At 40.2% G+C, this 27,021-nt stretch overlaps 1 protein-coding gene and 1 long non-coding RNA gene across 3 annotated transcripts; one reads left to right on the forward strand and one right to left on the reverse strand.

Moving 5' to 3' along the window:
• Positions 1-437: 437 nt before the first annotated feature.
• LOC100700668 (14-3-3 protein beta/alpha-1) lies at positions 438-8,870 on the reverse strand. Of its 2 annotated transcripts, none has more exons than XM_013276391.3 (6): positions 8,725-8,870; positions 7,819-8,226; positions 3,880-4,003; positions 3,529-3,692; positions 3,330-3,425; positions 438-2,007 (listed from the first exon to the last, which is right to left on the reverse strand). In XM_013276391.3, exons 2-6 carry the CDS (start codon positions 8,110-8,112, stop codon positions 1,942-1,944), a joined length of 744 nt encoding a protein of 247 aa, XP_013131845.1. In that variant the 5' UTR covers positions 8,113-8,226; positions 8,725-8,870; the 3' UTR covers positions 438-1,941. The 2 variants fall into 2 exon arrangements, with proteins under 2 accessions (XP_013131845.1, XP_005477134.2); XM_005477077.4 differs by having other exon boundaries at positions 8,715-8,870.
• A 9,342-nt stretch (positions 8,871-18,212) lies between these two features.
• Positions 18,213-22,915, forward strand: LOC109195927 (uncharacterized). Its single transcript, XR_002057366.2, has 4 exons — positions 18,213-18,621; positions 19,058-19,158; positions 19,349-19,400; positions 21,659-22,915. It is a non-coding gene; the product is annotated as an uncharacterized LOC109195927 (long non-coding RNA).
• The last annotated feature ends 4,106 nt before the right edge of the window (positions 22,916-27,021 follow it).

The raw sequence follows: 27,021 nt of genomic DNA on the forward strand, positions 1-27,021 counted from the left end.
CTCTCTCCGTGTCCTCCATTACATCCACTATTCTCAGCTTTTCCTCTTTGCCAATGTGTTTTATGTTGTCATGTATTGCACTTAACTCACTGGGACAAAACATTTTCATTTCATTCAAATGTTTCATCTGTATTTTCCACCAGTGTTTGTTAAAGCATTTTACCTCAAGCTGTCCTAATATTGGGATCAATATTGCTAGCTTAAGTTTTTATCACAGCAAAGGTAAAGACTTAACCCATATCAAATGTGGAAAATGTAAATTGTGAATACAAATTTAACATCATAATTTACTGTTTGAGTTACGTCAAGTTTGCTTTTCATTGATTTAAACAAAACTCCCTGTAGGATTAAAGTACAGTTATAAACAAAAGGAAAAATGAGGAATTTTTAAGCACCAAGTTAAAAAAAAAAAAAAAATAAAAAGGCAAAGGCTGGACTTGGTTTATAAAATGTTTTATTTATGTTAACATAGCTGATACATACAGATTCAACAGACTGTTCAACAAGGCTTCTGGGGGTCTACAACTGAATGAATAGCAAAATAGTGGTCCAAATCTCTAGTGACAATCACTGGACAGACTAACAAATCACCCTTTGTAGGATGCGTACAAACTTGCATTAGAAATGGATAAACTTGACATTTGGACAGGTTTGTGTTACAGCAGCCATTTCCATGTCAGTCTGAAGATGCACAAGACCCAGAAGATCAAGGTGGCCTCTCTGCTGGAGGATGAGGAGGACTGACATTATAAATAAATCAGAATATAACAGACTGGAGTGTGGACATCTACTTCAACATCCACTTCTCAGTCTGGTTTTCCTTCTGTGACGTGAAATTTACAACGAGAGAAAATAAAGTCCAACTAGTTCCCAGTGGACATCAAGTATCAAGACAGTGACGCATTAAGAACATTACGGGAAACTCCTTCAAGCTTCATCACGGTGTATGAGCGATGAAAAAAAAAACAAAACACAAGTTCACTGAAATTCAACCAGCTGTCCATTGGGGTCTAGTGAGTGGACGTCAGAGTCCTCGACATCCACAAGCTGGCTGCCTCTGAGCGCTGTTCTCTCTCGCCACACCAGAGAGGTTTAAAGGAAGTGATGCACATTAACAACTTGCTTATGATGTTCAGGAAGTGTGTCAACACCACAAGGTTTAAGAGACAAGCATGACTATTGTCCCTGAATATGATTACACAAGGCCCACCTTTACCCACTAGGTATACATGCTTCATCAGACCCAGGATAAAGTGAGGGTTTAACCAACCAACATGTAAATCGCACTGGATTTCCCTGCAGTATAAAACTTATACTTTAAGTTAAACCTCTGTTGCTGGGCGCCAGTTTAGCTCAGTGTCTTGAGCAGGCGACCACATGCTGCAAGTCTGAGAACGGCTGGCCCGGGTTCGAGTCCGACCCACAGCCCTTTCCCGCATGTCTTCCCTTCTCTCTGCCCCCGCTTTCCTGTCCTTTCTTCACTGCGTCTATCAAAATTAAAGGCCAAAAAAATAAAAACTGCTGTGTAGAGACAGGTGTACTACAGTAAGATATACAAGGAAATTAGTATGCGTGTAATATTTGTTATTGGAACAAAATCCAACCATTTCCATTTTATGAAGTTTAGCTTTCCAGTTGTTTTGCCTCTAATTGAGGTAGGGAATCTGATATCATGTTGAGCTAGCAATCACAGAAAACTGCACACAAAGGGGATGGCTGAGATCACAAAGTAAAGGAATGGAGGGTTCTCTCTTTTGTGCCCAAATCAAGTGTGTGTTTTTGTCGTTTCTCCCCCCCCTATTATTACACAACCGTTTTCAGCAATGTTTTCATGGTAGAATGTTTAAGTGGAGCATTTTAAGGAATGAAGGATGTATAAAAAGTTGTTTTTTTCCTTTTAGTTTTTTTGGAGTCAACCCCAGCAGCATGGGCTTGGGCTTCTTAGTTCGATGGCTTGGAGCCCTCTTCTCCCTCTCCCTCCTCAGTGGCATTGTCCGATGTCCATAACTATGGGAGAGAAAGAGTGTTTTAAGACAGGCAAACATCCAGATTCACTCACAGATTATGATCTATTTAACGAAAATGTACCGTACACACTACAAAACAGACACTGTTAAAATGCATTTTTAATAGATTGGGTGGGGTGGTGTCCAACACTTAACCGAACATGCAACCTGACAGTCTCAGCCATTTTCCCATGAAGGGATACAGTTTTGAAGAATGACATGTTTCTTTTAAGCCAATTAAAAGTAATCGTGACTTTATAACCGCAATGTCACACGACATGCATACGCCAAAGACAAGTCATGCTCTGGCCTTTGCTACATTGACTTGTCAAGTGACAGAAAGCCTTCTTCCCCTCAGCACACAGACTGGTTGGATAACCACAGGAAGTCTGTGCATGTGCAAAAATAGCTGATTCATGCTTATGCTTGCATCTTTCATCGAAAAGGATCTGTACACTGCAGATTTGTCACTCGGGATAAAGAGCAATGGTATTTAAATATTTGTGGCTAGGGATTGTTTTTTCCAAACAAACCTTAAAAAAAAAAAAAAAGTTTAATTACAACACTCCTTGTCATACATTGGGATGGGACACTGGAAAAAAATAAGGCAGGTGACCAAGCAAAGTTCAGTTGTATAGGTATCTCAATGCAAATTAACAGTCTGGGTTATCACTGAAACTGCAAATTGAGTGACAGCACTGCTTTAAGACATCCTTAATAGTCGTGATCATACTTTGTCAATTTTCTTTAAAGGAAACGTTTAAATGTCTAATTTTTGCAGGTTGTGTGTCTTTTCTTCAGATGTTTGTAACTTTTCCTAAAGAGACGTTTCTATATTTGTGTGGCCACCGATAAATGTGTGCCTGAAGGATAAGAGTCTTTGTAAGAGTCAGTGCACACCATTCAATGGCAATATATGATATATATCTTTAAGCGACATATGAGATGTCTCCTGTACAGGGAAGGAGGAAGAGGGGGGGGGGGGGGGGAATAAAATAAAATAAATAAAAAACTACTACTACTGTAGTAGGAGGAGCTTAACCAGTGTTAAGCTGTTACCTTGCCTTAGTGTGACTTAGTGTTTAACACATCAGTGTTGTGGTTTATAAAGTGTTACTTCAGCACCAAAGTCACAAAGACCAACAACCACAGTGATACACAAAAATGATTGCCTTCTTCTTGCTTGAAACTTGAATTACAAACTCAAAATACTGCCCAGCGATATTTTAGGTATGGCTGAACATCAGGTTCATGACACTGAAGCAACCATGATGCATTCAGTTCAGTGAAAACTGTTTTATGCCAAAAGAGTAAAGCACTCACTGTCAGGTTATCTCTGAGGAGCTGCATGATAAGAGTGCTGTCTTTGTAGGACTCCTCTTGTAGATTGTCGAGCTCTGCAATAGCATCATCAAATGCCTGCAAGTGCAAAGATAAACAGCAACACTTAGAACAGATCCATTTTCAGCTGTTTACAACTTAAGACCTCAATTAGTTGTCAGATTACTATTAAGGTCTGTACCTGTTTGGCCAATTCACAGGCTTTTTCTGGAGAGTTCAGGATCTCATAGAAGAAGACCGAGAAGTTAAGTGCCAAGCCCAAACGAATGGGATGTGTGGGTTCCATTTCAGCCTTGCTGATGTCAAATGCTTCCTGGTATGCTTGCTGTGAGCTTTCAATGGTATCTAAAGGAAAAAATAAAATCATTTGTATAATTATCAAGGTTCCCAAACAAATCCATTGAACAGAAATTGTTCAACTTAAAGACTACACTCCACTTTCAGCAGGAGGCAAAACTGTAAACTTAAATAAATGAAAACTTACAAACGCTAGTGTGAAAATAAAATAACTGTAGTACTGATGTTAACTCACTTGTTTTGTTCTCTCCACTGGCAACTTCAGCAAGGTATCTATAGTAGTCACCCTTCATCTTTAGATAGAAGACTTTGCTCTCTGAATTTGAAGCATTTTTAATTAGATGGTCATCCAGCAGTTTCTGTGAAGATAAATGTGAGATCAATTTCAAGTTTACAGACCAAATACTGAACAGCAAAACTTAAGTACGAATGTCATTTATTGAGCCCCAAGTTAAAAGGTATGAGGACCGCAACATTCAACACCACTGGATGAGCGATGGTTCATCCAAGTGTCATGCTGGCCTACATCCATTAGAAAGCTCTCCTCCCTTTGCTCTTTACAAGTACATTCTGCATCCATCAGGAGTCAAGTGCATATGCTCACACTGTCATTTTGAAGGATCATTTTACTTTGTGGTAATTTCAGCTGAAGTTGCTCCAAATTGCACAGAACCAGGCCAGGCCTCTGGTGTGTCCCCAGCTGTCTTCTGCCCCAGATACTTATATTTTGTGCAAGGACTGTGCAGCATGGTTTCACGTCTTATTGCTGACACTGCCGTTATTGCCATTTTGAAACAGCCATGGCATTGCTTATAGGCTAGAGATTTCCTCAGATATTTTACATGGTAATATGTTTTTACAATACTCCCATTACAATGGTCCATTTGGGTCCATTTGCGCGCGCCCCCCCAAATCCCCCCATTTTAACACACATGCTAAAGACTAACAATGAGCATATTTGCCAGGATAACAAAGCAAACAAATTAAATCCACCTCATCTGATGTTTAGATGATACCATAACTATATCAGATGTAGTTTAGATATACAAATCAGGTGCCCAAAGTTTATTTCTTTTAATAAAAATAAATTTAAAAAAAAAAAAAATCTACATACAACCCACATTAACACAAGTTAACCATTTGTGTGGGCTATACATAACATACTGGGGTAACAGCAGAAACTACAAGCTGATCATTTCTCCACCTGTATGTGATGCCTAAACAAACTCCATCCTGACTATTGCTGAGAGGTATATTGGTTTAACGGTATAAAATTTTTGATTTTTTCATATGCCACAATCCCCACAGAAATTCCATGAGCAAAGTCTAGGGAAACATACAAGCTCTGGCTGCATTGCATCATTCCCATAATTACTACTTGAAACCACACAGTTCAGAAAAGACCCATACTTGCTCCATGTGCATACTCATTTAAATTATAAAAAAAAAAAAAAAAAAACCCAAATGCAGTCCATCTCTAGTTGGCAAGCTGAGAATCTGCCTGGAATTGAATAAAGTTTGCGAGAGAAGGGAATGTGAGCCCAGATGCTCAATGGCTAGTTTACAGCTACCTTCTCCTTTCTAATTACTTTTTTTTTTTTAATAAAGCCAAAAGGTTTTTTTTAACTTACTACTTGTCTAGAGCAATAAGCTTTGGTTGTAAAAACATGTCAAGCTTTAAAAACTGTACTTACAAACTACTTTTTGCAGTTTTGAGTAAATAACTAGTTACTTAAGACATAAATGACTCCTTTTTACCCTCCTTCATCTGCAACAAAGACCGATGTAGAAATTCTTACCTACCACATCTAGCCATTGTGCTTACATTTTACTTAAAACCTTAATTATTTTTAGCTTTTTAAACTGTTAGTTTTAAATTTGTATTTGCATATTTTTCCATTTACCAATTTCCTTGCTTTGTGTAAATATTGCATTTAGCTACTAGCTTCTATTTCCAAGTTAAATTACTATCAACTGTTGCGTTTCGGCCACCTAACAGCATTTTCCCCAACTTTGTGATGATTAAACTAGGCCAAGTCATTCATCTTTGAGTGGATATGCATAGAGGATTACTTTGGCTAATCTGTCGGTGAAACTCACATGGCTTAACCGATTGAAAGTGCAAATTAACTGTTTGACTAAATGAAAAGCTTGATACTCTGCAGACAAACATCAATTTTACCTACAACTTCAGTTTTACAAATTTAAACCGTTTTCAAACAAAACGGTCCAGACACCACTCTCCCGCCATTTACAAACACAAGCTCAGCTGAAACACACAAGTGCTAAGCATTCCTCTTTCATTGCATATTCTACACAATAGACAAGAGGAGTGCATTTCCCTTCAGAGCTTTCACACAAAGCTCTGATTTCAGTCACCAGTGCTCACACACACACACACACACACACACACACACACACACACACACACACACACACACACACACACACACACACACACACACACACACTGTTGTTACATTTAATCCCAGCTGTGCCAGTGCCTTCACATTTTTAATGGGAATTGATGTGCTTTCAGAGTATGGGCGGATCCCTTATCAATTCACTATTAGCTGCAGGGTGTTTCCTTTACTTTTAAAGGTTATAATCAGGCAAAATAACGCAATGTGTCAAAGATGCCTACGCTGGAAATCAAGAGTTCTGCTGAAGGGTTTAATTTTTTTAGACTATGTACAATTTCATGTTTAAAACTTTTCAATAGTCTGCATCTCCTCAGCTGACAAGCCTATAGTTGTGTCTTAAAGTTCTAAATGCACATGTGTAAAAACTGGAGCAAAGCATCTCCACACCTCTGCTGTCTGCACAGTGAAAAGTCTGGCACTTGTCACTGTGCAGGAAATCAAGTAAGGCGGCACATAAGCAGCTTACTCGTCTATTGCCGTCTTTGCTCTTCTTTGTGGCTGCATTACCAACTTGTGAGGCTTCTGCAGACAAGTTAAGGCATGAGCATTGACACGCCCTTCTCTGCTGACAGACCCTCAGTCAAGACTGAGTAGGGAGAAAGCTGAAAGCTGAGTCACTGCCATGCAAGCGCACATCCTCATGAACACGCATGGAAGATGGTGGAAAATGAATGCCTCCTGCTGCTTTGCAACACATTTGAAAAAGGCATCAGCTCAGGAAAATTATTTCAATCTTATAACTAAGGTTTCACTTTGACCCCTCTAGTCCATTATCAAGGCCAGCTAGAAACAATGTAAAGGACCAATCTGTGATGTAGTACTGGGTTAAGCAGTAAAGCATACTCCAGCAATTCTGTAATGATAAGCCCTGAAATGCAGCAAGTAAAGTCTGAGAAGGTATTTAGTTGGACTGGTTTTAATAGGTGGACCTGCACAACAGAGGATGACATTTTCTTTGTCTGTTTGTTTTTTTAAACCAATCTATACAAGCTGGACTTAAGACAGGCATTTCTGCATGTATAAATGGCACCGATAACATTATAGACTACACTGACTATCATCTACAGCATACATTCAGTGCATTTCCTAGGTTAAGCCTTTACCCATTTAGACACACCTTTTTGGTGCAGCTAATCTGACCTTTCCTCAGTTACAGCACACCCTCACAAGTTTAAACCCATTGTTTGAAATCCAGATTCCCAAAAGACAGGAACAGTGGGAGGACAACATAATACTTCCTTGTCCCCACTGGTTTTAGACTCCATATTTACAGGACAACTTACAGGAAAGAGCATTGACTAAACTGTTCAATATTTAAAAAAAAAAAAAAAAAAAAAAAAAAAAAAAAATGCACACAAATTCATCAGCAAAATTAAAGTGTGTGTGCGTGTGTGTAATATTTAGATCTAAGGTAAAAAGTTAAGTCTATTTGCTTAATTAAGTGCATTCTTAAAAAAAAAAAAAAAAATCTGGTAGAAATCTCTCCTTACAATAAAATGCATCAAGCATTTGCCACTCCCCTCAAGAGCAAACGTAGATTCTAAAAAAAGAAACACTGCAGTTTTAGTCACCACTGACTGAAGTTGGTTACAATAATTATAATTTAGTCAGCAGTAAGACATTACAGCTTAGCTTCCAGAGTACATATTCCAAGACGGTGGTCTCCATCTCACATATAAGCAACATGGGCTATGCTGCGCGATTAAAAAAAAAAAAAAAATTAAGTACAATTAAAAATATATATACTTTACCAAAACACATTTGCAGATTTCATCCAGTTCTGATTCCACTTTCTCGCGATATTCTTTGACCATCTGCTGCTTCTTTTCGCAACCCTCGGTCTTCAGTCCGATGCTGGATATCACCCTCCATGAGGACCGCCTCGCCCCAACCACGTTTTTGTAGGCGACGGACAGCAGGTTCCTCTCCTCGTTTGACAGCTCCTCTCCCATCTCTGTAACAGCCTTCATACATTCTGCCATGTCGTCGTAGCGCTCAGCCTGCTCTGCCAGCTTGGCTTTCTGGATAAGATCCGTTCTAGCCATAGTTTATATATTTATTGGAAGCGAGAAATGAGAAATCCCGGGAGGGTGACAGTCGAGGACTGTTACGCTTTAGAATGGCCGTAGGATGGGATGGACGGTGGCAATCCCCACAAGCTGCGAAAAGACGTTAACAATTAGTACGATGGGACATATCAATATGCAGCTGGAGGGCAAGATATCCCAAAGATAATCATAACGGGGCGTAAAAATGGTTTAAAATAGCACAATTTTTCCAAACTGAACGCGTTAAATCGCTTTAGCGTACAGAAAATTTCCTATCCAAAAGAATAAGTAACCTGTAGTGTTAACAGTAAAGAAACTTCATCTCGCTATACGGTTCTTTTAAAGCTGCGGTTTGCTGCGAGCATCGGAAGTAGGAGATCTACTGGCAAGCCCGTCTCACAATTGAACCCGCCACAAAGCTGTCTGCTGCACCTAGCTAGCGAGTTAGCAAAAGAAGTAGCTGGCTACAACGGCCACTCCTTTCATTAAGAAAAAAATGTCACACTAGTTCCAGAAAAGCCTAAACGAACCCACAACGTGTCACTTAAGCAATCAACCAGTAACCGTATATTTGCCAGGAAAAATAAATAAATACTCACTGTTGCTGACCTAAGGAAGTCTAAATTTGCTCCCCAAAATGCTCCGTTATGCGATACTGGCTAGAAAGGAGAAGAACGGCGGCGGCAGCAGCAAAAACCGAACTGAACTGCTAAAATAAAGGGGGGTGTGGGGGGAGAGTCATCTGAGTGTTGACTCTCCAATCAGAAGTCCGTCTCACATTTGATTGACAGGAATAGTAAGCGCTGTAAACCTGTGGCTGTTTAGCGCGGGGAAAAGAGGCGGACTTATGGTGGTAGTTTGGTTGAGCGGAACGCTGCAGAGACTGAGGCCCACGGGGTTTCCTCCAATGAGAGCAAGGGATGAAGACGTCATCGTATTGCCATGGTGATGCTTATCCAATCACGCCCTTGCCTTCCACAAGCTGTGGGCACTGTAGGCGGGTGTGGCTCTGGCTTTTTTTCATGGCTAGAAATGTGCCTTTTTAAGTGTTTTGGTTAGATATTTCATGGTTTCTTTCTTAATTTAAAGAAATCACTTGAAAACTTGAATCGATATCTGCACATTTTAATTACTGTGGCTAATTTCTGTGTTGAAATTTATCCAGCTGCTGGGCAGTAGCCTTATGTCTATCTATATGCAAAATTGCTGACAGGTTGAATGTTGATTGTTGCTTTACATTTAAAGAAGAAAAGCAGCAACAAAAAGTAGCTTTCATTGGTCACTGGAGGACTTATTTGGGTTTAAATCCAGTAGGCTTTAAATCCAGGCATAAGCATGTCAGTTAATCAAATAGCAATGCTGAATCCACTTTCACACATGAAGACAAGTCAGCAAACTTGTTTTTTTGTTTTTTTTTTTATTCTGCTTTTTTTGCCTGGATTTAAGCGACTTCAACTGTCACCAGGATTGATTTAAATGATTTAAATATCATCTTTAAAACTACCAGTAATGCCCTCTAACAATGGAAGGGATTATCAGAATCAGAATCAGAAATACTTTATTAATCCCAAAGGAAATTATTCTGCAGCAACTAAATAAAGTTGTTGCTTTCACATGGTAAAAGAAAGTGATCAGCTATTGACTGAAGTAAATGAGATTACACTTTTATGACCACATTAATTATTATACAATAATACAAAGATACAGTGCAAAGGTGTCTTTGCTTTTGATGGCGAGGACAATGCAGAGTAGGCTGAGTGGGCTTACGTAATGTGTTGAAACCCTTGTGAGGCTGCTCTCATCTAAAACCTGTATGACAGCTGATAACAACAGATAACAGCTCTCTCGCTCTCTCTCTCTCTCTCTCTCTGTTTCCCTGACACCTAAAAGATGACTATGATCTGTAGTTTACCTGATACTCCTTTTTTTATCTGGGCTGGGCTTGCAGTACAAATTGTCTATTGAAAATGACTTTCCTTACTTACTTTGTATCAGTTGATTTGATTTCTTGTATGTTTGACAAGCAGTAACATCTCAAAACGTCAGTTTCCCAATTGACCACTTGAGACCAGCTCCAAATTATAGTCAAAATCTCATGAACCTCCATTTTACAATGCCGAACTAAACAGCAAAATTAAAGGTGTTAGAAGCCTTCAACAAAAAATTTTCTTTTTTTTTAATTAATTTCCAGCTTCTAGATAACTGAGCTTTTAAGCCAGGGTGAACTGTATGCCAGCAGTAACCCTTGTCCTGCCCCCGCTCACCCCCACCCCCCAACAGGTTGCGGCAGATGACTGCCCCTCCCTGATCCTGGTTCTGCCAGTTAAATAGGAGTTTTTCCTACTCACTGTCACCAAGTGGGGGTCTGGTTGTTGAGGTTTTATCTGTATTATTGGAGGGTCTTTACCTTTTAATATAATGTGCCTTGGAGTGCCTGTTGTTGTGATTTGGCGCTATAGGAATAAAAATTAAAATTGGTAGCCTGTTGCATCACCGACAGGGGCTTCAAGAAAACAGTGTACTGCTTTGCTTTTCCTTCATCATTTTCATGTTGCTGCTGGTGTGAAGAAATGCTACCTCACTTTAACTATAGACGACTACAAAACTACATGACAGCTTAGTTTAATGTGTCAGAGTGACACATTACAAACACTTATGTGTGAATATTTTGCTGCAGTCCTCAGTCCGACATCCTAAACTTGCACTGGGTCATTTAAACTTTGAGAACCCCCAGGGTTTAAAGTTTTCCATTGTTAAGCAATTGGGTGTTTTGAATGAAAGTCTGGTAACATTGTTTATTTGTTCTGGTAAAAGACACTAATTAAATCCCCTCTATTGGCCAAATATTTGGGATTTTCCTCACCACACCTACTGCACTGATGCACCTTATTCAACAAGATAGTTATGTAACCCTGCACAGGTCTACCCTTTCATCCAAGTATGGTCACATCCTGCTTTAAAAAATGTTTTACATATAGTCCGTGATCCTTAGTCATATATATGAGTGGGATAATGTAGATGCTTTAGCTACCACTCCTAACAGACCTAAAGCAAGCTAACGGGGCCTTTTAATCCAAGACATAACTGGAAAAGGTCAGAACAACAATTGAGCAACAGACACTTTCTTTCAGAATCTTAGTTTCTGATAAAGCCAGCTTTTAGAGGTCTTGTTTATAGAGTCATAGGCGATTAAAGGAAGATTTAAGATCACGATTTATCATTCATAAAAACATAATGCACTATCTGGGATGTGTCACAGATAGCTGAATCTCTGAATATTTCAGGTCTAGATGTTATTACAGCTAATGTAAAATATCAACATATATGCAAACATAGTGAATATGATATTTAAACTCAAATTTATCCATATGTTCTTATTATATTTGAACTGTAATAACTGTTCATACTTTTTTTTGCATTTTCAGCATGCCTCACGGGGTAATTTTTAAAGTTTCTGGTTCTTATTAAAATCAAAAGCTTAAAAACAAAATAATTTGCACAAACATGCCTGCTGGTGTGAACACGGGCTAAGCAAACAGATGGCCCTAGGATTTCAGTTTTAAATTTAGTCACTCACGCTCTTCAGCTAGTGCTTTACGATGGACATGACAGTAATTCTAGTTCTCCAAAATCACAGATTTTGGACAATCAGAGCTTCCTTCGCCCTTCATCTGTTCTCTTTAAACACAGCATGCGTGCTAAGGTAGCCTATTGGTAGAAAATGCACCCAATTAAGGTCAGCTAATCTGTTTTACTGTACAGGCCCGCTGTTCTTAGAACCATCAGCAGATGGGAAAGAAAAAGAAGAGCAAATGTCTTTCAAGATAAGCATGCTATGCGGATAAAAAATGTAAAACACCTCTTTGGGTTGTATTAAGAGCTAAAGATGAGTTTGGGATATGTACTGATGGCTTTTGTCCTTCTCATTTGCGTGATAGAAAAGAGAAGGGCTTTTTTTAGGTTGCAGCATACCCTTCACACAGTGTCCTCGAGTTTCTTTTCCCTTTCCCACGTACTCTGCTTTCATAACGCTCAGTACCTGTTCTCCCTCCCAACCCTGTTTTCACTCACCCTGTGGTTCTCGACTGACTCAGCCTTTCCAGGGATGCCCAGCAGTCAAACATGCTCAGACACATACATATGCACTGACTAAAACAATCACACTGCTGGTTCATCACTCTTTGCTCACCAAGTGTGCATGAGTTAAAATATTTATTAACTGTGTTTTCCCAAGCAGTCCAATCCATACATAGATGCACGCACATACAAAATGCTATAGTAACCACAGTCATGAATCTCTGACCTCAAAGCATTATCTCGCTACAGTGTGCCACAACCCCCCCCTCCTTTTTTTTTAAGCCAGCTGTCTTCTGATTGGCTGCCTTTGGCTTGAACTGTGGAGATGGGCTGTGTGCATATCTGCCCTCATTGACATCATATAGAGGCAAGAGTGGAAATGAATTGCTTGAAACTGATCATTTAAATCACCAGGATTACTTGTACACATGCTCGCTTTGTTAATATGAGCACTCTGTCACATGACAGGAAACAAAAAGCCCAACTGGTCCCCTTTAAAGAAGATAAATATGGACCTTCAAACACGGCCCTGAATTAGAAAGTCCATATTTGATTTAACACTTGCACATTGCCTCTGTAGGTGACAAATAAGGTGGCTATGTTTGTCTTTAGAGATGCCATCGTTAGATGAAGTGTCTCTTGTTCACAATAGACCAGATGCTATAAAAAGCACTGGTTAAAAGGTTGGGAATTCCCATAGCTTCAGCTCTAGTTTTGAGCTGCCTCTACCCTGCAGTGTGGCGGCTTCTCTTGCTCAGGTTCCATTTCCTGTTGCTATATCCGATATAATGAGCAGCCACAATGTGAAGTTAGAAAAACATATGCCCAGATACTGTAGTGGAAGAGAAATGTTTCATCACTCTAAAACCTGGCCCAAAAACTGAGACTTAAACCCAACCCTTATACTAGACCTCAGCTTCAGTTATCTTCAGAAAACAAGTAATATATTCGAGGTGCTGTGAGTGCGACTTAACTACAAGGCTAATATGTCACTTCTGCAATTTTTAAATCTAATCAAGTCTTTTTAGTCCAAACAGGCTTTTAGTGTAGTGAATCCCCGATAAGGTTTTAGCTTAGATTTAGAGCTGACTGTTGCTATGCGATGACAGGATATAGCACCTGAGCAGCCGTGTTCACACCAAGCTGTGTGAGTCAAGAAATAGTATGACACCTCCTGTTGATTATTTCTTGAAACGGTGGTCAAAGTTCATCTTTGATCTGTGATCTGTGTCATTCACGCAAGAGACTATGATTCAAATCCCACAGAGACACTTATTTTCCTCAGACTTCTTTTCCTCTCAAAACCTTATGTGATGCAGGAAAAAATCATCCCTCCAAGTGAAATATATACAAAGTTGTGCTGACTGTTATGAAAAAGAGGATAACTGGTGTCTTGACCTTGACTAGCAGCCAAAGGGAATCCAAGCCCAGATTTCAGAATGAGATCATAGCGCTCCCAGTCTGCAGTGCTTCTTAAGCACAAAGACCTTCCCCGGACATACTGAAGTAAAAAATGCAATTTTTGATTTTGAATTCAGGCTGACTTTGTTTGATATCACACAGAATTGTCAACTCAGTCTGGCACTCAGCTTGACAACAACATTGATACTGTCCATGGCGCTGATTGGCTAATTGTCAGTCCTCCCACAGCACTTATTGGACAGATTGTATTTTTAAATTGAGAACCTGTAATTTCACATCAGAATGCCCAGTCAGTCAGTCAGTCAGCGTATTCAGCAGAGTAGATGGACTGAAAAGGGAAGAATTTCACACACTGGGCCATCTAACTAATACATTCATTGAATTTTGTAGATTCCCTTTTACACTGTATTAAAGAGGAAGTCGGAAGGGGTAGCATGAAGCCAGCAAAACATTTTAAATACCCTTCCCCATAAAGATTAAAGCTGGTGTAATTCAACCGTGCTGTAGCATAGATTGTGTGGAGGAAGCAAATGGTGTTACACAACAAGCGGGCTTCCAAATACTCCCACCCAGGGTGCTACAGTACCGAAGACTCAGCCAAATGAAACAGAGATAAGAGTAGGCTGAAGTGCTCCTCTTTCTCTCCCAGTTGCCATCTGTCTCTTTTTCATTGTTTCATCTTCATGGGCTCTTTTTCATCCGTTTATTTTTGCTTTGTTGCTGCATGGAAAGTTGGAAACACGCACATGGTATTAACAATTAGCGCAAACATCTCCTTATCTGTGTAAAAAGCATTGTTGCTCTGTATTTGCAAGGTACACACCCAACTACCAACACCCTGCATGCATATTCTTAGGAGAGGAGACAGAAGGGCTGATGGGCTTCTGTGTCGACTTGCTGAGTTGAAACGTGACCAACTCTGCACAGGAATGCAGCCAAGAGTGAAAGCAGAGGAGAGAGTGAATGCTTTCTCCCAGGAAGTGCGATTATGAGGACGCGTGTCTCCTTAGGGGAGAGGCGTTGGTGTCCTAGTAGGAGTGTATTTTTCAGTTATACCACAAACCAAAGCCTCTGCATGAAAGTATTTTCTGTACACATCCACCTTCTGTTTAATCCTTGGAACGATATGCTTCCTGTATAAGCGTATTATTCGTTTGGATGCATTGGATGTGTCATTCTGGGAATTTTTGTCAAGCATGCCAATCACATCCTGCTTGAATCTTGCTAGAGATTTGTAGTTCAACACAATAAGCATCAAGTCTGTATTCTTGTGATTGTTAAACCGCTTTTATGCAGTTAAAGGATTGATAGAAAACTGTCATTAAAAGAAAAAGTAAAAATAAGCTGTTCTGTATTTGTTCATCAAAAATGTTGAGCAGAAATGTTAGGTATGCATAATTAATGTTATGAAAGTAAATTTTTAAACGCATTCAAAGTTCAAGAAATACACTTGCACAGACATCAAACAGGCCTTTTTCTTCTTCGTCTGTAATGAACTAAAATGGAAACTTACTAAAGCTGGTTTGATTCTGGCCACTCCCTGTGGTTTACCCAAAGGTGAGATGAGTGGCCCGCTGCTGTGTGCCCCAGGCATGAATTGTAAAGTGTGACAGAGTCTGTATCCTATGTGGCCACAATGCGACTGAGGATGAATATTATTGTTTGTTTGTGGCAAACACTATAGCAAAACTTTGACCAAGAGACAAATGCAAAATGCAGAAGCATGCACATTCTTCTTTTTTTTCTCTTGAGTTTTTTTTATGAGTCATCAGAGGGCACCGCACAACCACTGGGACAGTAAGCAAACAGACACTGCCCAGACTGTGCCACAACATGCCTGCAGAGAAAGCTGCTGCTGAATCAAAGGGAAGTAACGGGGATGACAAGGTTTGAGAAAACATTGAAAAATACTTGTTTGTTATTTGCTTTGGTAATTGATTAAACTAGATGATCATGATGACCACTTTTGATTAGAATGATTCCCTTTTCAATTCTGCAGGTGAAAAAATGGTTTACTAAAATGCACAACCACATGTAAGAAACATAAACAGTGATGGAGCAATACTGGAAGAGCATCTGGGAGAAGGATGCAGCTCATAAGAGCAATTCTCAGTGGATAGTGGATCTAAGTGCAGACCACAGCAACCTCCCTGAATAGGATCCAGTAACCATCATAGTGGCAGACGTCCACGAAAGGGTCTCCAGTATGAAGAGTTGGTCAGCGTCCCTCTTTGCTGCCTTGATCTTCTTCTCTAGTCTCCTTCTTCATGGAGGGTACTGCTCCTTGTGAGTGTTCATCTTGTAGCCAAGTATCTCAGTGATCACTCCTGCCGTGGTGCTGCAGCTGGTTGGTTTCAGAGGGTGCTTCACGTAGTCTTGGTAATTGGCCACGGAGGGTCCAGCTTTCCAGCTTAGCCATGATCCTGTCTCTCTCAGGTCAGCTGCTTGTTCACTCAACTTCAGTGCAACACTTGTACACTTGTACACTTGTACTTAGATCTGCAGGTCCAAATGTTTAGGCAGTAACTACGCATATCTTGGCATGGTTGCTGAATCTGTGAACTAATTTGGTATGTTTACAGTTGACATTATAGGCATGGCATCACAAGATGATGTAATTATGATGATGTGGGCAAAGAATTCAGAAATGGGTTTTCTCCCACACACTTCATCATCTTTATAACCTGTGACACAACACAAAATTTCAAAAACCTACGAAACATAAAATCACAACAACAGCAACAAAATCATGTATTTTTCCACCAACAAGGTGATTCCCAAAGAGCTATTTGCTGAAAACTGGGGAAACGAGACAAGAGGACAAAAGAAGAACATGGCAGGATTAAAACACTGCCTACATCAGATGAACAGTAACAGAAAGTCATGTCCCTAAGAAATGGGCATAAAATACAACAAAGACTTTACACAGGGCCCCAGATAGGCATGTGGGCCTTCAGTTGAGCCATGTACTGGTCACTGAATCCTCACAGACATATTCCAGTGGAAGGGTAGCTATCAAGAGGCCATTCTTAATTAAGGGGAAAAGGGAGAAAATGCCAGTCAAGCTCGGTCCTCTACCACAGGCCTGGGAGTTTGATAGTTCTGCGCAGTATCTTAGCTGTTCCCAGGACCGCACTCGTCTGGACAGAGACCTCTGATGTTGAATCTGCTGAAGCCACTGTTACAGTTTTCAGGGTTACATCTCCAAAAGCTCTTCTTACCCCTCAAACCTCTGTGGACTTTACCTTTCACATCAGATCCAGCTGTTCCTTTAGCCCCTACTACTTCGCTGCTCATGGTCCTTCTTTCTGAAGTTGCTTTGTCTGCTTTATCCATCACAATTGCGGTTTTCTGTCAACCACTGCATCTGGTTGGTTGGTTAGCAGCTGCTTGTATGTCTGAACCTCAAAAATCCCACAGGACCTTTGCCCTGCCGTTGTCAATCACCTTTGTCAGTGGAGTTGGGGCCCTTAGTCCACATGTTGTACAGATGTTCCTGTACACTATCCCAGCACTCAGTTCTACCTCTCAGAGTATGCAGTCCATGCTTGCATCTTACATCTTGCTACTAACTGCTGGAATGTCTTCAGGGCACCTTTGCACAGTCTGAAACTATGTATAATTCTTTAAAGCATTTGTTTTGTGGTACTGAATCATAATTCTGGTGGTGTCCTGATATTCTCTGAAAGTATACATTTCTATAAATGTGTATATTTTAGCCACAAGCATGAGAGCTTTCAGTGGAGCAGTTATTCTTTCAATGACAAAAGAACAAATGGCTGTAACCTCTTTTTGTGGTATACATAACAAAAATTCAGTGTGGCTGGTGTGAAAGCCAGTGAACTTGTAAGAGACACATACGCACAGTCCAGTGCTTCATCACCAAATTAGTATGGACCACATGAAATGGTTTGGGGGCTTGCTGTTAATTATTAAGTGGCTGAGTCAGGTCCAGAGCCTTGCAGGAAAACAGCAGCAGAAAAGGTTACAGGGAGCATGGCATGGGGCTCATTTCTAATGAATTTAAAAACACCCTACAATCATTTGAAGCTGATATTGTCTATTGTTATGTGATGCAAATGGTCTGTCACGCTTAACCATTGCACACACCCACGTGCTGACAAAGCCATTTGCAGGAGATTACAGCTTGCACCTCCTGCAAAACAGAACAGGCCATCATGAGTTTTCATCCCATCCTCCTCCTCCTCCCTTCTTCCCATTCCCACCTCCTCCCTTTGCTGATTTTTCTGACAGTGCACTCTGTCTTTTCTGGGTTGCCTCTGCATGCCTCTGAGGCACAGATTATTGAGATAAACTTAGCAACAGCTAGCCGGGTCAGCCTGCAGACCCTGATAGAGAGAATGAAGAAGAGCAAGTAAGGGATACAGTTTTACTGCTTGAGCCTAAATATGTGAAACAGAGCAGGTTAAACAGGTCACTGTGCAACACTGCTGTGCAATCAACACTGCAATTGTAACTAGGCACTCATACTATAGTTCTCATGGCTTATTTAGCATTATACCAGGATGCTAAAGAAGAGATAAAGGGAATAAAGAAAAACATATATAAACAAGGACAAGTTAGTCATTCAAGGGCATTACTTTTTATTTTTTACTTGATATAAATACTAGAGACATGAGAATAGATCCTTTACTGTTCATGGTCTTAAAGTCAGCAGTGGACAGCTTTTTGTCTGAGACTATTTCTTGGATAGGTGCAGTAAATTTTCTTATAAATTCCAGGAAGTTACTGTGAATGAGCAGGAAATAGTCTGCCTCATAACCACTGATACAATATAATGTTTTTACTTGACAGATTGTGTACTATAGAAGTAATGATACGGTCATTTATGAGTTTATGTTATGCTTTATGTTATCTTTAGACTGATGCAGACCCAAAGGGAACCTCTGAGGCTGCCGTGCGAAGCCATCATGAATGTGTCAAAATCTGGACTTCCTCTAATGTCACACCAGAGTAAAAATATGACTTCAGCCTCTTTACGATTAGGTAAAATAGGTATTTCCTAGATTATTGCACAAAAATGTTTTTGGTGACTGATTGCAAATAGTTATAGTAAGAACCTTTGATAGAGTTTTGATAGAGTGAAAACTGTCCAGTGGTGCTAATATGCTCACACTGATGCTCTGCTGCTTCAACATCGTGGCTTGTCATTAAACGCGATTTTGTGGCAGAATGAAGACAAAGAGGTCATTTCGTGGCAAAAATCACTGATGAACACTTAAAACAATTTAACTGAAATATAGCAAAAGTGTAAACCTTTCTGAAGATGCGGGGGGATGATCTGAGTTGGGGCTTGTATGCTTATTTTTATGTTTATTTGTTTTTATTTGTTCTCTAAATAGCGTTAAAAATTAGCTAAATCACTAGCTATTATTAGCTAATTTTAGCTTTCTGTGCAACTGGTCTGCTTGTTTGTTTACAGTACAGCTCCACATCCAGGTGAGAGCTAGTCAAAAGGATGCTAACCGTCTATGTCCAGCAGCAGTTTGTATTCAGCAAAAAGAAAGAGTGAAAAATAAACAGGTAAGAGTGGACATGTATGACAAGGGAGTGTAGCTTCTGTTTTGCCCATAGTCACAGATGATGATTTCAGATAACTAAGCAGTGTGTTATACTGATATCAGATATGGATTCCCAACTTGTTTTTATAATAATGTTAATCAAATGATATTATTATGTTATGTGTTTTAATGTGTTTGTGTGTGATTGTCAGTGGAAAGAAGAAGGGGAGGACAGAACGATTGTACAAGAGCAGGAACAACCAGGTGAGTAAGCTGGCAGATAATGAAGTTAGCTGGAAAAGCAATAAATATTTTTCACCAAAAAATTGTAAAAAAAAAAAAAAATTATGTTTTATTAGCACAGCCTTTCTGTGCTCAGTCTGCACAATAAAGGGAGGATTTGTGTGACTTTGTGTGAAAGGCTCCACCCTAAAACTGGTAAAAAAAAAAAAAAAAAAAAAAAAATATATATATATATATATATATATATATATATATATAAATCTACGATTATTCATTCTGAATTATTCTTGGACACAATAGGTCGTCTACCAATTTAAATTGCTTTTGAAGGTAACATTACAGTATGTACCCAACTGAAATGAGGTTTGCAAATGTGAAAACAGTTGAGCACCAGTGGCATATTCCTTTAATATTAATTGGAAAGCACTGTATGCATGACATCATGACTGGGAGCTGAGCACTCCTAAATCTCTGAACTAGACTCTCCCCTGGATCCAGTGTAATAAATCTTGAGATCAGCCTATCCAGGGTGCACCCTGCCACTCACCCTAAGACAGCTGGGATATGCTCCAGCCCCCCACGACCCTAAATTGGATAAGCGTAAGAGAATGGATGGATGGATAATCTTATGATATTGAGGCGACTGAAACCAGTTAGATGCCTAAATTATGACTTGTAGTAAATGAAGTTTTACTCACTTCATAACAACTGTAGCTGTTTTCAGCTGCTCCCTTGCAAGACTATAGCAGGCAGCGCCATGTTTGGTTTGAGTTTTCCACCAGATTCCCCCAAAGGGGATTTTTATATCCAGCTGGAATTGAACCAGCAACTTTTGGCTTGCCAAGTTAATGTGAAGGCTTCACTATCCTTCCATGTTTTTTGCTGCTGGTACCATTTGGTCCATTTTTCATCAAATTATCAGCCGGCTGTACAGTAAAGATGTCCAAGAGGTTTGTGCTTCAGGCTACTTTACACGTTATGGCTACATCTTGCTTCACAAGCTTGCTAGGTTTAGCTGATAGTTTAGCACGCTGCACTCTGAATCAAATATGATCACTTCAGGCTCTAAAAAAACCAACATAGGCAGCCATTAAAAAGCTGTTGAGGTTTCAAAATGCAAAGTAAAAAAGACAGTGAATGACATCACAGGGACTCTACCCATCTTTTATGTACAGTTTGTGAGCCATGTTTGGCCTTTCCCTGTTTTTTGCCAAACTAATGCTCATTAAACTTTGCAAACAAAGATGAAATTGGTATTAATCATCTCATCTAACTATTATTATTTTAAGTATTTTTATTTCTCAGTCTGTACTTTTATTTCCATCCAAGGGTCAACTCTCTTTTTCTCTAATGGTTCAAATTCCTGCTCTAATTTCTTCCTTCCGTGGTAAAGTCGGCATGCACACACTCTCTATTATCATTTGGAAACAATGTCTTCAATTAAAACAGAGAAGTTGTGATGAGTATCTGAAGTAAACTGTCAATCAGTAAAATGTTTTCTCTGCGGCTGAGGCTGATGAAGACGTGGGCCGAATGTTCCCTGTCATTCAGTATTTTAGTTAATTCACTTTGCTAAATACTATATTAGGGACATGAATAGGGCCAGAACTAGTACAAATATCCTGTGGACAGAAATATACAAGGATATCCCTGCAGGAAGTGCTGCTACGGTGTCTTCCTGGAAACAATGCTTCAGGAAATTATGTTTTGCCCAAATATGGAAAATCTGATAAGGTGCTTGAAACTTTGTCACACGTGTGTTTTGAAAAGTTTTCACCCATTGGATGTAACAACAAGAGTGATTTTATGGAGAATTGTTACTTTTTTCCCCCTTTTTTTTGGTCCCCTGAGATGATTATGCAAGACTTGCCCAGACAGAGATCAGCTTGGTCTTTTCGCTTCTTCTTTTTTGCACTTGTGATAAAAGCTTTCCTCAGCAGGCACAAAACAAAATGCCTTTGTTTCACCAAGGTAATCTGGCTATGTGTCTGAGAAGCACAGACGGCAGACGAGTACAGAGACAGAGAGAAGCTTCAATCTGTGTCCAGGCCTCAGGACATGTTCTGCTCTGATGACGAGCTCTCTGCTCTCGTTTCTATTTTTTCCTCTCCTCTCCTCCCAAGGTGACCCTGCTCTGTGATGACTGTACTTGTTGACTTAATTGCATAACTTTAAATGCTTTTATTTTCTTACCATCACAACTGGTTTGCATAACAGGATTTTATAAAAATCTGAACATTAACAGTCTTCATTTCTTTATGTCTGTCCTGCTTGTTAAGGGAACAAAGTGAGCTGAAGTTTTACCATCCCATCCCACAACCATCTACATTTTGTTTCTCCAAGCCGACATAAGACATCAGGGCAGGCAACACCTTGGACAAGTTGTCAATTAATCACATAGAGTACAAACAGACAACCAGTCATCCCCGCAGCCAGTTAAGAATCCCTAATTAACCTAACTTGACTATGAGGTGTGGGTGGAAGCCAGAGTACCAGAAGAAAACCCACGCAGTGACGGGAAGAATGAAGAACTCCAAAGCCTTCCTGCTGTGAGACCCCCACCCCCAGTCATAAACTGTCCCAACTTTAGCAGTACTAGCCTCTAATGGTTTCATATTCTAGAAACTTCCACGGGGAACTAATCTACATTTTGATGCCAGGCTGCAGCAGTTATAGATTTCAGATGTTTTGCCAGTTTAATCTACTGAGGGATATTTACTATTTATTTGTCTACAGTGGTGTCTGCATTCGTGTTTATGGTCTTTTGGTTAGTCCACCTCTTTTTTGTTAACTACTAAACAAATTACTGGAGATTAATGTCTTAGTGTAGATGAATGCCCCAGCTGCATTTGCATTTAGCCTCACCTTAACCTCAAATCTCTATTTTGACCATTTATTGCCACAAAATATCCATCCATCCATTTTCTACTGCTTATGAACAGCAGTCTAACCAGAGATGCCCAGACCTCCCCTCCCTGAGTCATCTACAGGGGAACAATAACAAGCTCCTAAGGTCGTAGAGACCAAATCTCTCTCGTCCTGGGCAGGCATGATTGTCTCCTTCCAGTTGAACACGGTCAAAACACCTCACCCAGGAGATTTCCTGGAGGGCTACTTTCCAGATGTTTGAACCATTAAAATATCTGCAAAAGGACTCCAAACAAACAAGCATTAGTCCAAACTGTGCTGTGTGTTTAATGTTTATTAGAACGTGTTAGTGTAAAGCTGCTAAGCATTCCTTGTAAGGAATGACGCTCCTTGTTTTTATTCTCTAAGTAGCTTTGTTTCACCCAGTTCAATCAAATTGCTTATTTATGTAACGCTGGGTTTTAGTGCAGTCTCTTAAGTTCAGCCTCTGTCTGAAAGAACTGTTTTGGCCACTGTCCCTTTAATGCTGTGTTCCATTTGAAGTGGGATGCCAGAAATCCCAACTTCTGAGTCAGAATTTCCGGGTGGAATGCCGAAAGTTGGATTTCCTACTTTGCAAGTCAGAGAAGTCCCACCAATCCTGATTTCACAAACCCAACATGATAACACTGCACGTAAACACTAATAAGAAGCGTTTGAAGAACACGAACGTCAACCAAGCCAGCTCACTCTTTGAGCAGTAGTTACTTTTAAAGATATAGTGTGTATTTAATTTTTTTATCATCAATTTGTAGGTTTGTTTAAATGTTTAGTAACAAATATAGACAAAAAAGAATATTTTGCTTTGACCTTCAGATCAACCTATTGATCTTGAAGGAGAGGTCAAAGGTCAAATGTTATTTTATGATCTTTTAAATCCATAGTATAAGGCATGTTCTGTACGTTGACAGTACACAGCACGCTTGTAAGAATCATAGTTTAACCATAAAGACTTTGGCGGATATAAGCCAAATTTTAACTGATTATGACCCGACTGCTACCTCTCTACAAAGTTTTCATGTTTCCAGACAAAATGATGACGCACCTCCTCAGCGGAGGAAAACATCTAAAACTCTTAACCTATGCTAACACTGCTGCATGTTTGTGGTTGGTTAAATACGCCTTACATAGAGCTCTGAAATGCTGCAGCAGTCTTTTGAAGCACAGAATAATACCCATTGTGTTGTACTGCCAGTGATGCATGAACTGCTCTACTGTGCTATTGAAACAAAATAAAACCTGTTTTTTTTTCTTTGGTTTTCTGACTACTAAGACTGGAACACGGTATGTCACTCCCTGCCCCAGCATCTGACTTCTGAGGTAAAAGAAACACAGAATTAGAACCAATAGCCTATCCCTCCTTAAGGCAGTTTCTTCTGATTGGTTGCTGCTTGCAAACAAAAGGGCACAGTCACAGTCAGAGATGTGTGTTCCTCTGTTTAATGCCATACAGATCCAAAAATTGAAAGATTTGACATTATTTATATATAAACATCCAGTATCAGGTATCCCTACCTCAACAGTGGTGCTGCAGTAAATCCAGTCTGCATTAGGTTTCATGCGTCATTCTTATTCTTTACTGGGAGGTATATTTAAGAGTTTTCTATCATATCTTATCTGAGTGAGCTCATGAAGGTGATGTCAGCATTCCCCGGTGAAGTCTACCCAGGGCCATAAATGGTCTGCATCCTGGTGCGACTGATCGCTTCAAACCAGCTTCTCTTTGTGTCACCGTTCTTTTCTCCTCCTGTCTGACTTTGACTGTTGCCATGGAGACCAACTGCAGACTGACACACTCGCAGGCATCCTTGATCTTTGGACTGTGAGGTCATGTGGTGCGCATGAGAGACAGGCAGTCAAGCACAGACAGAGTCAGACAGGATTTGGGAGGAGACAGACAGAGGGAGGATTCCAGGGGAGTGTGTCACTGCCGACTGGTCACTAATCTGGCTGACACCTGGTACTACACACACACACACATGCACACACACTACTCATAGTGTGATAGAATGAAGAGCAAGTCTGCATCTCTATTGTGTCTTCAGCTACAGTTTTTCTCGATGGGACTCAGTCAGCTGTTTACATACCAGCATGACAGCTGTCCCAGGGCGTAAACTGGGCTGATAACTGGACTGCCGTGTGCACCAGCAGGCACAATAACAAAAACCAAGCTACAGCCAAGACAGCAAGAAGTATGTGAGTGCGTGTTTTTACTTGGTTAACTTGGTTGATATCAATTCAATACCAAGTAAATACAGGGCCACTTAATAACCACTAAATCACTGTGAGTTTTACTTTCCACAATAATTAGTTAACACAACAAAACCCACCTTTTAGGTTAGCATGTATTATGAAATTGGCTTTTTTGGAAACCTGGAATGTGAATGTGACAACTTCAGTTTTTTAAATGCTTTATAGGCTATAAAATTGCACTACTGTTCATGGTGCATGTTTGAGGTATTCAATGAGTTTAGAAGACAGAAACAAAGTATCAATCGTATAGCGTTAGTATCGATCAATACCAACGTTTCTATCGATACTATTGATATTTGGATCGCCTCACCCACCTCCAGTGTGTAGATAGATGGTGACATAGACTGCCAATACTAAAGATATACATTTTGAAAGCCATTGTTACTGTTACAATGTTACCCTAGATTTGAAGACAAGTAAGCTGCATGTGAACAGAAACTGTTAGACTTGGCTGTAGAGGGGAAAACAGTACTGTAGAGTTTAAAGCCTTTAGTGGTTGTGTAGTTTGTTTGTGAAAACAGCATAAGGTTTAGATCAGGAAATAATAACTGAGTCTGATCCTGTTCTGCATTCATTCACTCATGGCTCCTGACTGGATAATTGGAACAGCAGGTGGGAGATAATGAATGTTATCATGTGTTTCCTCTAAAATTCTCAAAAAACAAACATTAAAGAAAGAAATTCTGGCCTCCGAGCCTCACGCGGGACACCCCTGTTTTAAAAGAAAAGAAGAAACCGTTTATGCTGTATATATTTTTAGAGGTCAGTAGTAGTGATCAAATAATGATAATAATGTAGGTGATCAACTGAGACACTTGCATCTGTTTTGCTCCACTTCCATGTACAGTAGGGTGTCAAATCATAAAAAACCCAGATAAGATGTGTGTGTGTGTGTGTGTGTGTGTGTGTGTGTGTGTGTGTGTGTGTGTGTGTGTGTGTGTCTGTGGGTGGGTGGCTGCGTATGTGTGTGTACTCTAACGTCTACTGCTTCTGTTCACGGTGATGAACCCAGCCTCCTTCCCTCTAGTGGGTGGAATAGTCCCAGTTTTCAGTGGGATTGATGCGAATGCATTTCAAGCAGCAAGTCGTGCAGCGGTTTCCATGGTTACCAGTATCACGCCGACGTTTTGCGATTTTGCAGAGGATTGAGGAGGGAGGGCGGAGAATTACATGGGAACATCTGCGGTGAGCGAACGTGTGTGGCGATGAGGAGGAGGGACAGCAGGGGGAAGGCATCGTGTTGTTGCTGCACTTCCCTCCATGTTGTCCTGTTTCCTGTTTCCTGCCATGTGTGCAGTGCGGTGGAGTGGAGTGGAGTGACTGTCTGCTCTTCTCATCTGTGACTTATTTTCACAAATCTCCGCACATTTTCTGTGCACATCTGGAGCACAGGGTGGAATGAGACTCCAGGTTATAGACAAATAAAAAGACGAGGATGATGAATCCAGCGAGCACCTCTGACAGCTCATTACCCGCACCTTTTTGTTTACCCATGCAGTCCATGATAATAAATACCCACCTTCTTTTTTTGCTTGCTTTAACTGGGACTCGCACAGATCGATACCAATCCACCCCCTCCTCTCATTCACTCATCATCATGATAAAAGAGTTAGGAACCGAAAGGAGAAGAAGATGAGAGATGAAAGGGTGCTTTAGAGAGAAGCAGCCGGCAAGAGCAAAACTCAACAGGGGAATGAAACTGGTGAAATATTCATGAGCGAGAGACAGGAGAGCAGAAAGGAAAGAGACAAAGAGTCAGACCCAGTGCAGCTCTGCTTGAGCGTGCGTGTGTGAAACAGCGAGTATTAGCCCTAATAATAGGGTCTCCCAGCTAGGAGGCCTCATATCAAACCTGCTCTTTTATCTGCAGCGTCAGTTGAAGCCTGCGGTTAATTTCCATAGATAAGAGCACCCTACAGCAAGACATTTGCATACAAATGATGGGGTCCAGAAAAGTTGAGAGTATAAATAACCTTCTTTAGGTGGTTAAAGTGTGCACATGTGTATGTATGTGTGTGTGTGTGTGTGTGTTGCCTGAACACAAGAAGAGCTCTGAATAATTAGGAAAAATACATTTTTGGAAGGGGAAAATATTGTGCAACCTACTCCTTTTACCGCAGAATAGGAGACAGTTTTACTGGAAATTGATTACACATAATTAAATGCTATCATGTGGTGGCCTCTTCTGGCTTCTTACAGTACTGCACACAAAAAGCCAGTTGTTCATTTTCTTCCACTTATCCAGTCAGGGTTGCACTCACATTCACACCTATAGCCAATTTTGAATCACCAGTTAACCTAAACCCACTAACTGTATGTTTTTGGATTGTGGGAGGAAGCTGGAGAGAACATGCAAACTCCACACAGAAAGGCCCCGGCCAGATCACATGTTGGATTTGAACCCAGGATTAGTCATTCTTTCTAAATTCTCATTTATGTATTTATTTATTTTTTTTAATGCATGTTGAGGGGCTTGGGAGGG

This window comes from Oreochromis niloticus, linkage group LG19 (assembly GCF_001858045.2).
Source record: "Oreochromis niloticus isolate F11D_XX linkage group LG19, O_niloticus_UMD_NMBU, whole genome shotgun sequence".
Lineage (NCBI taxonomy): Eukaryota > Metazoa > Chordata > Actinopteri > Cichliformes > Cichlidae > Oreochromis > Oreochromis niloticus.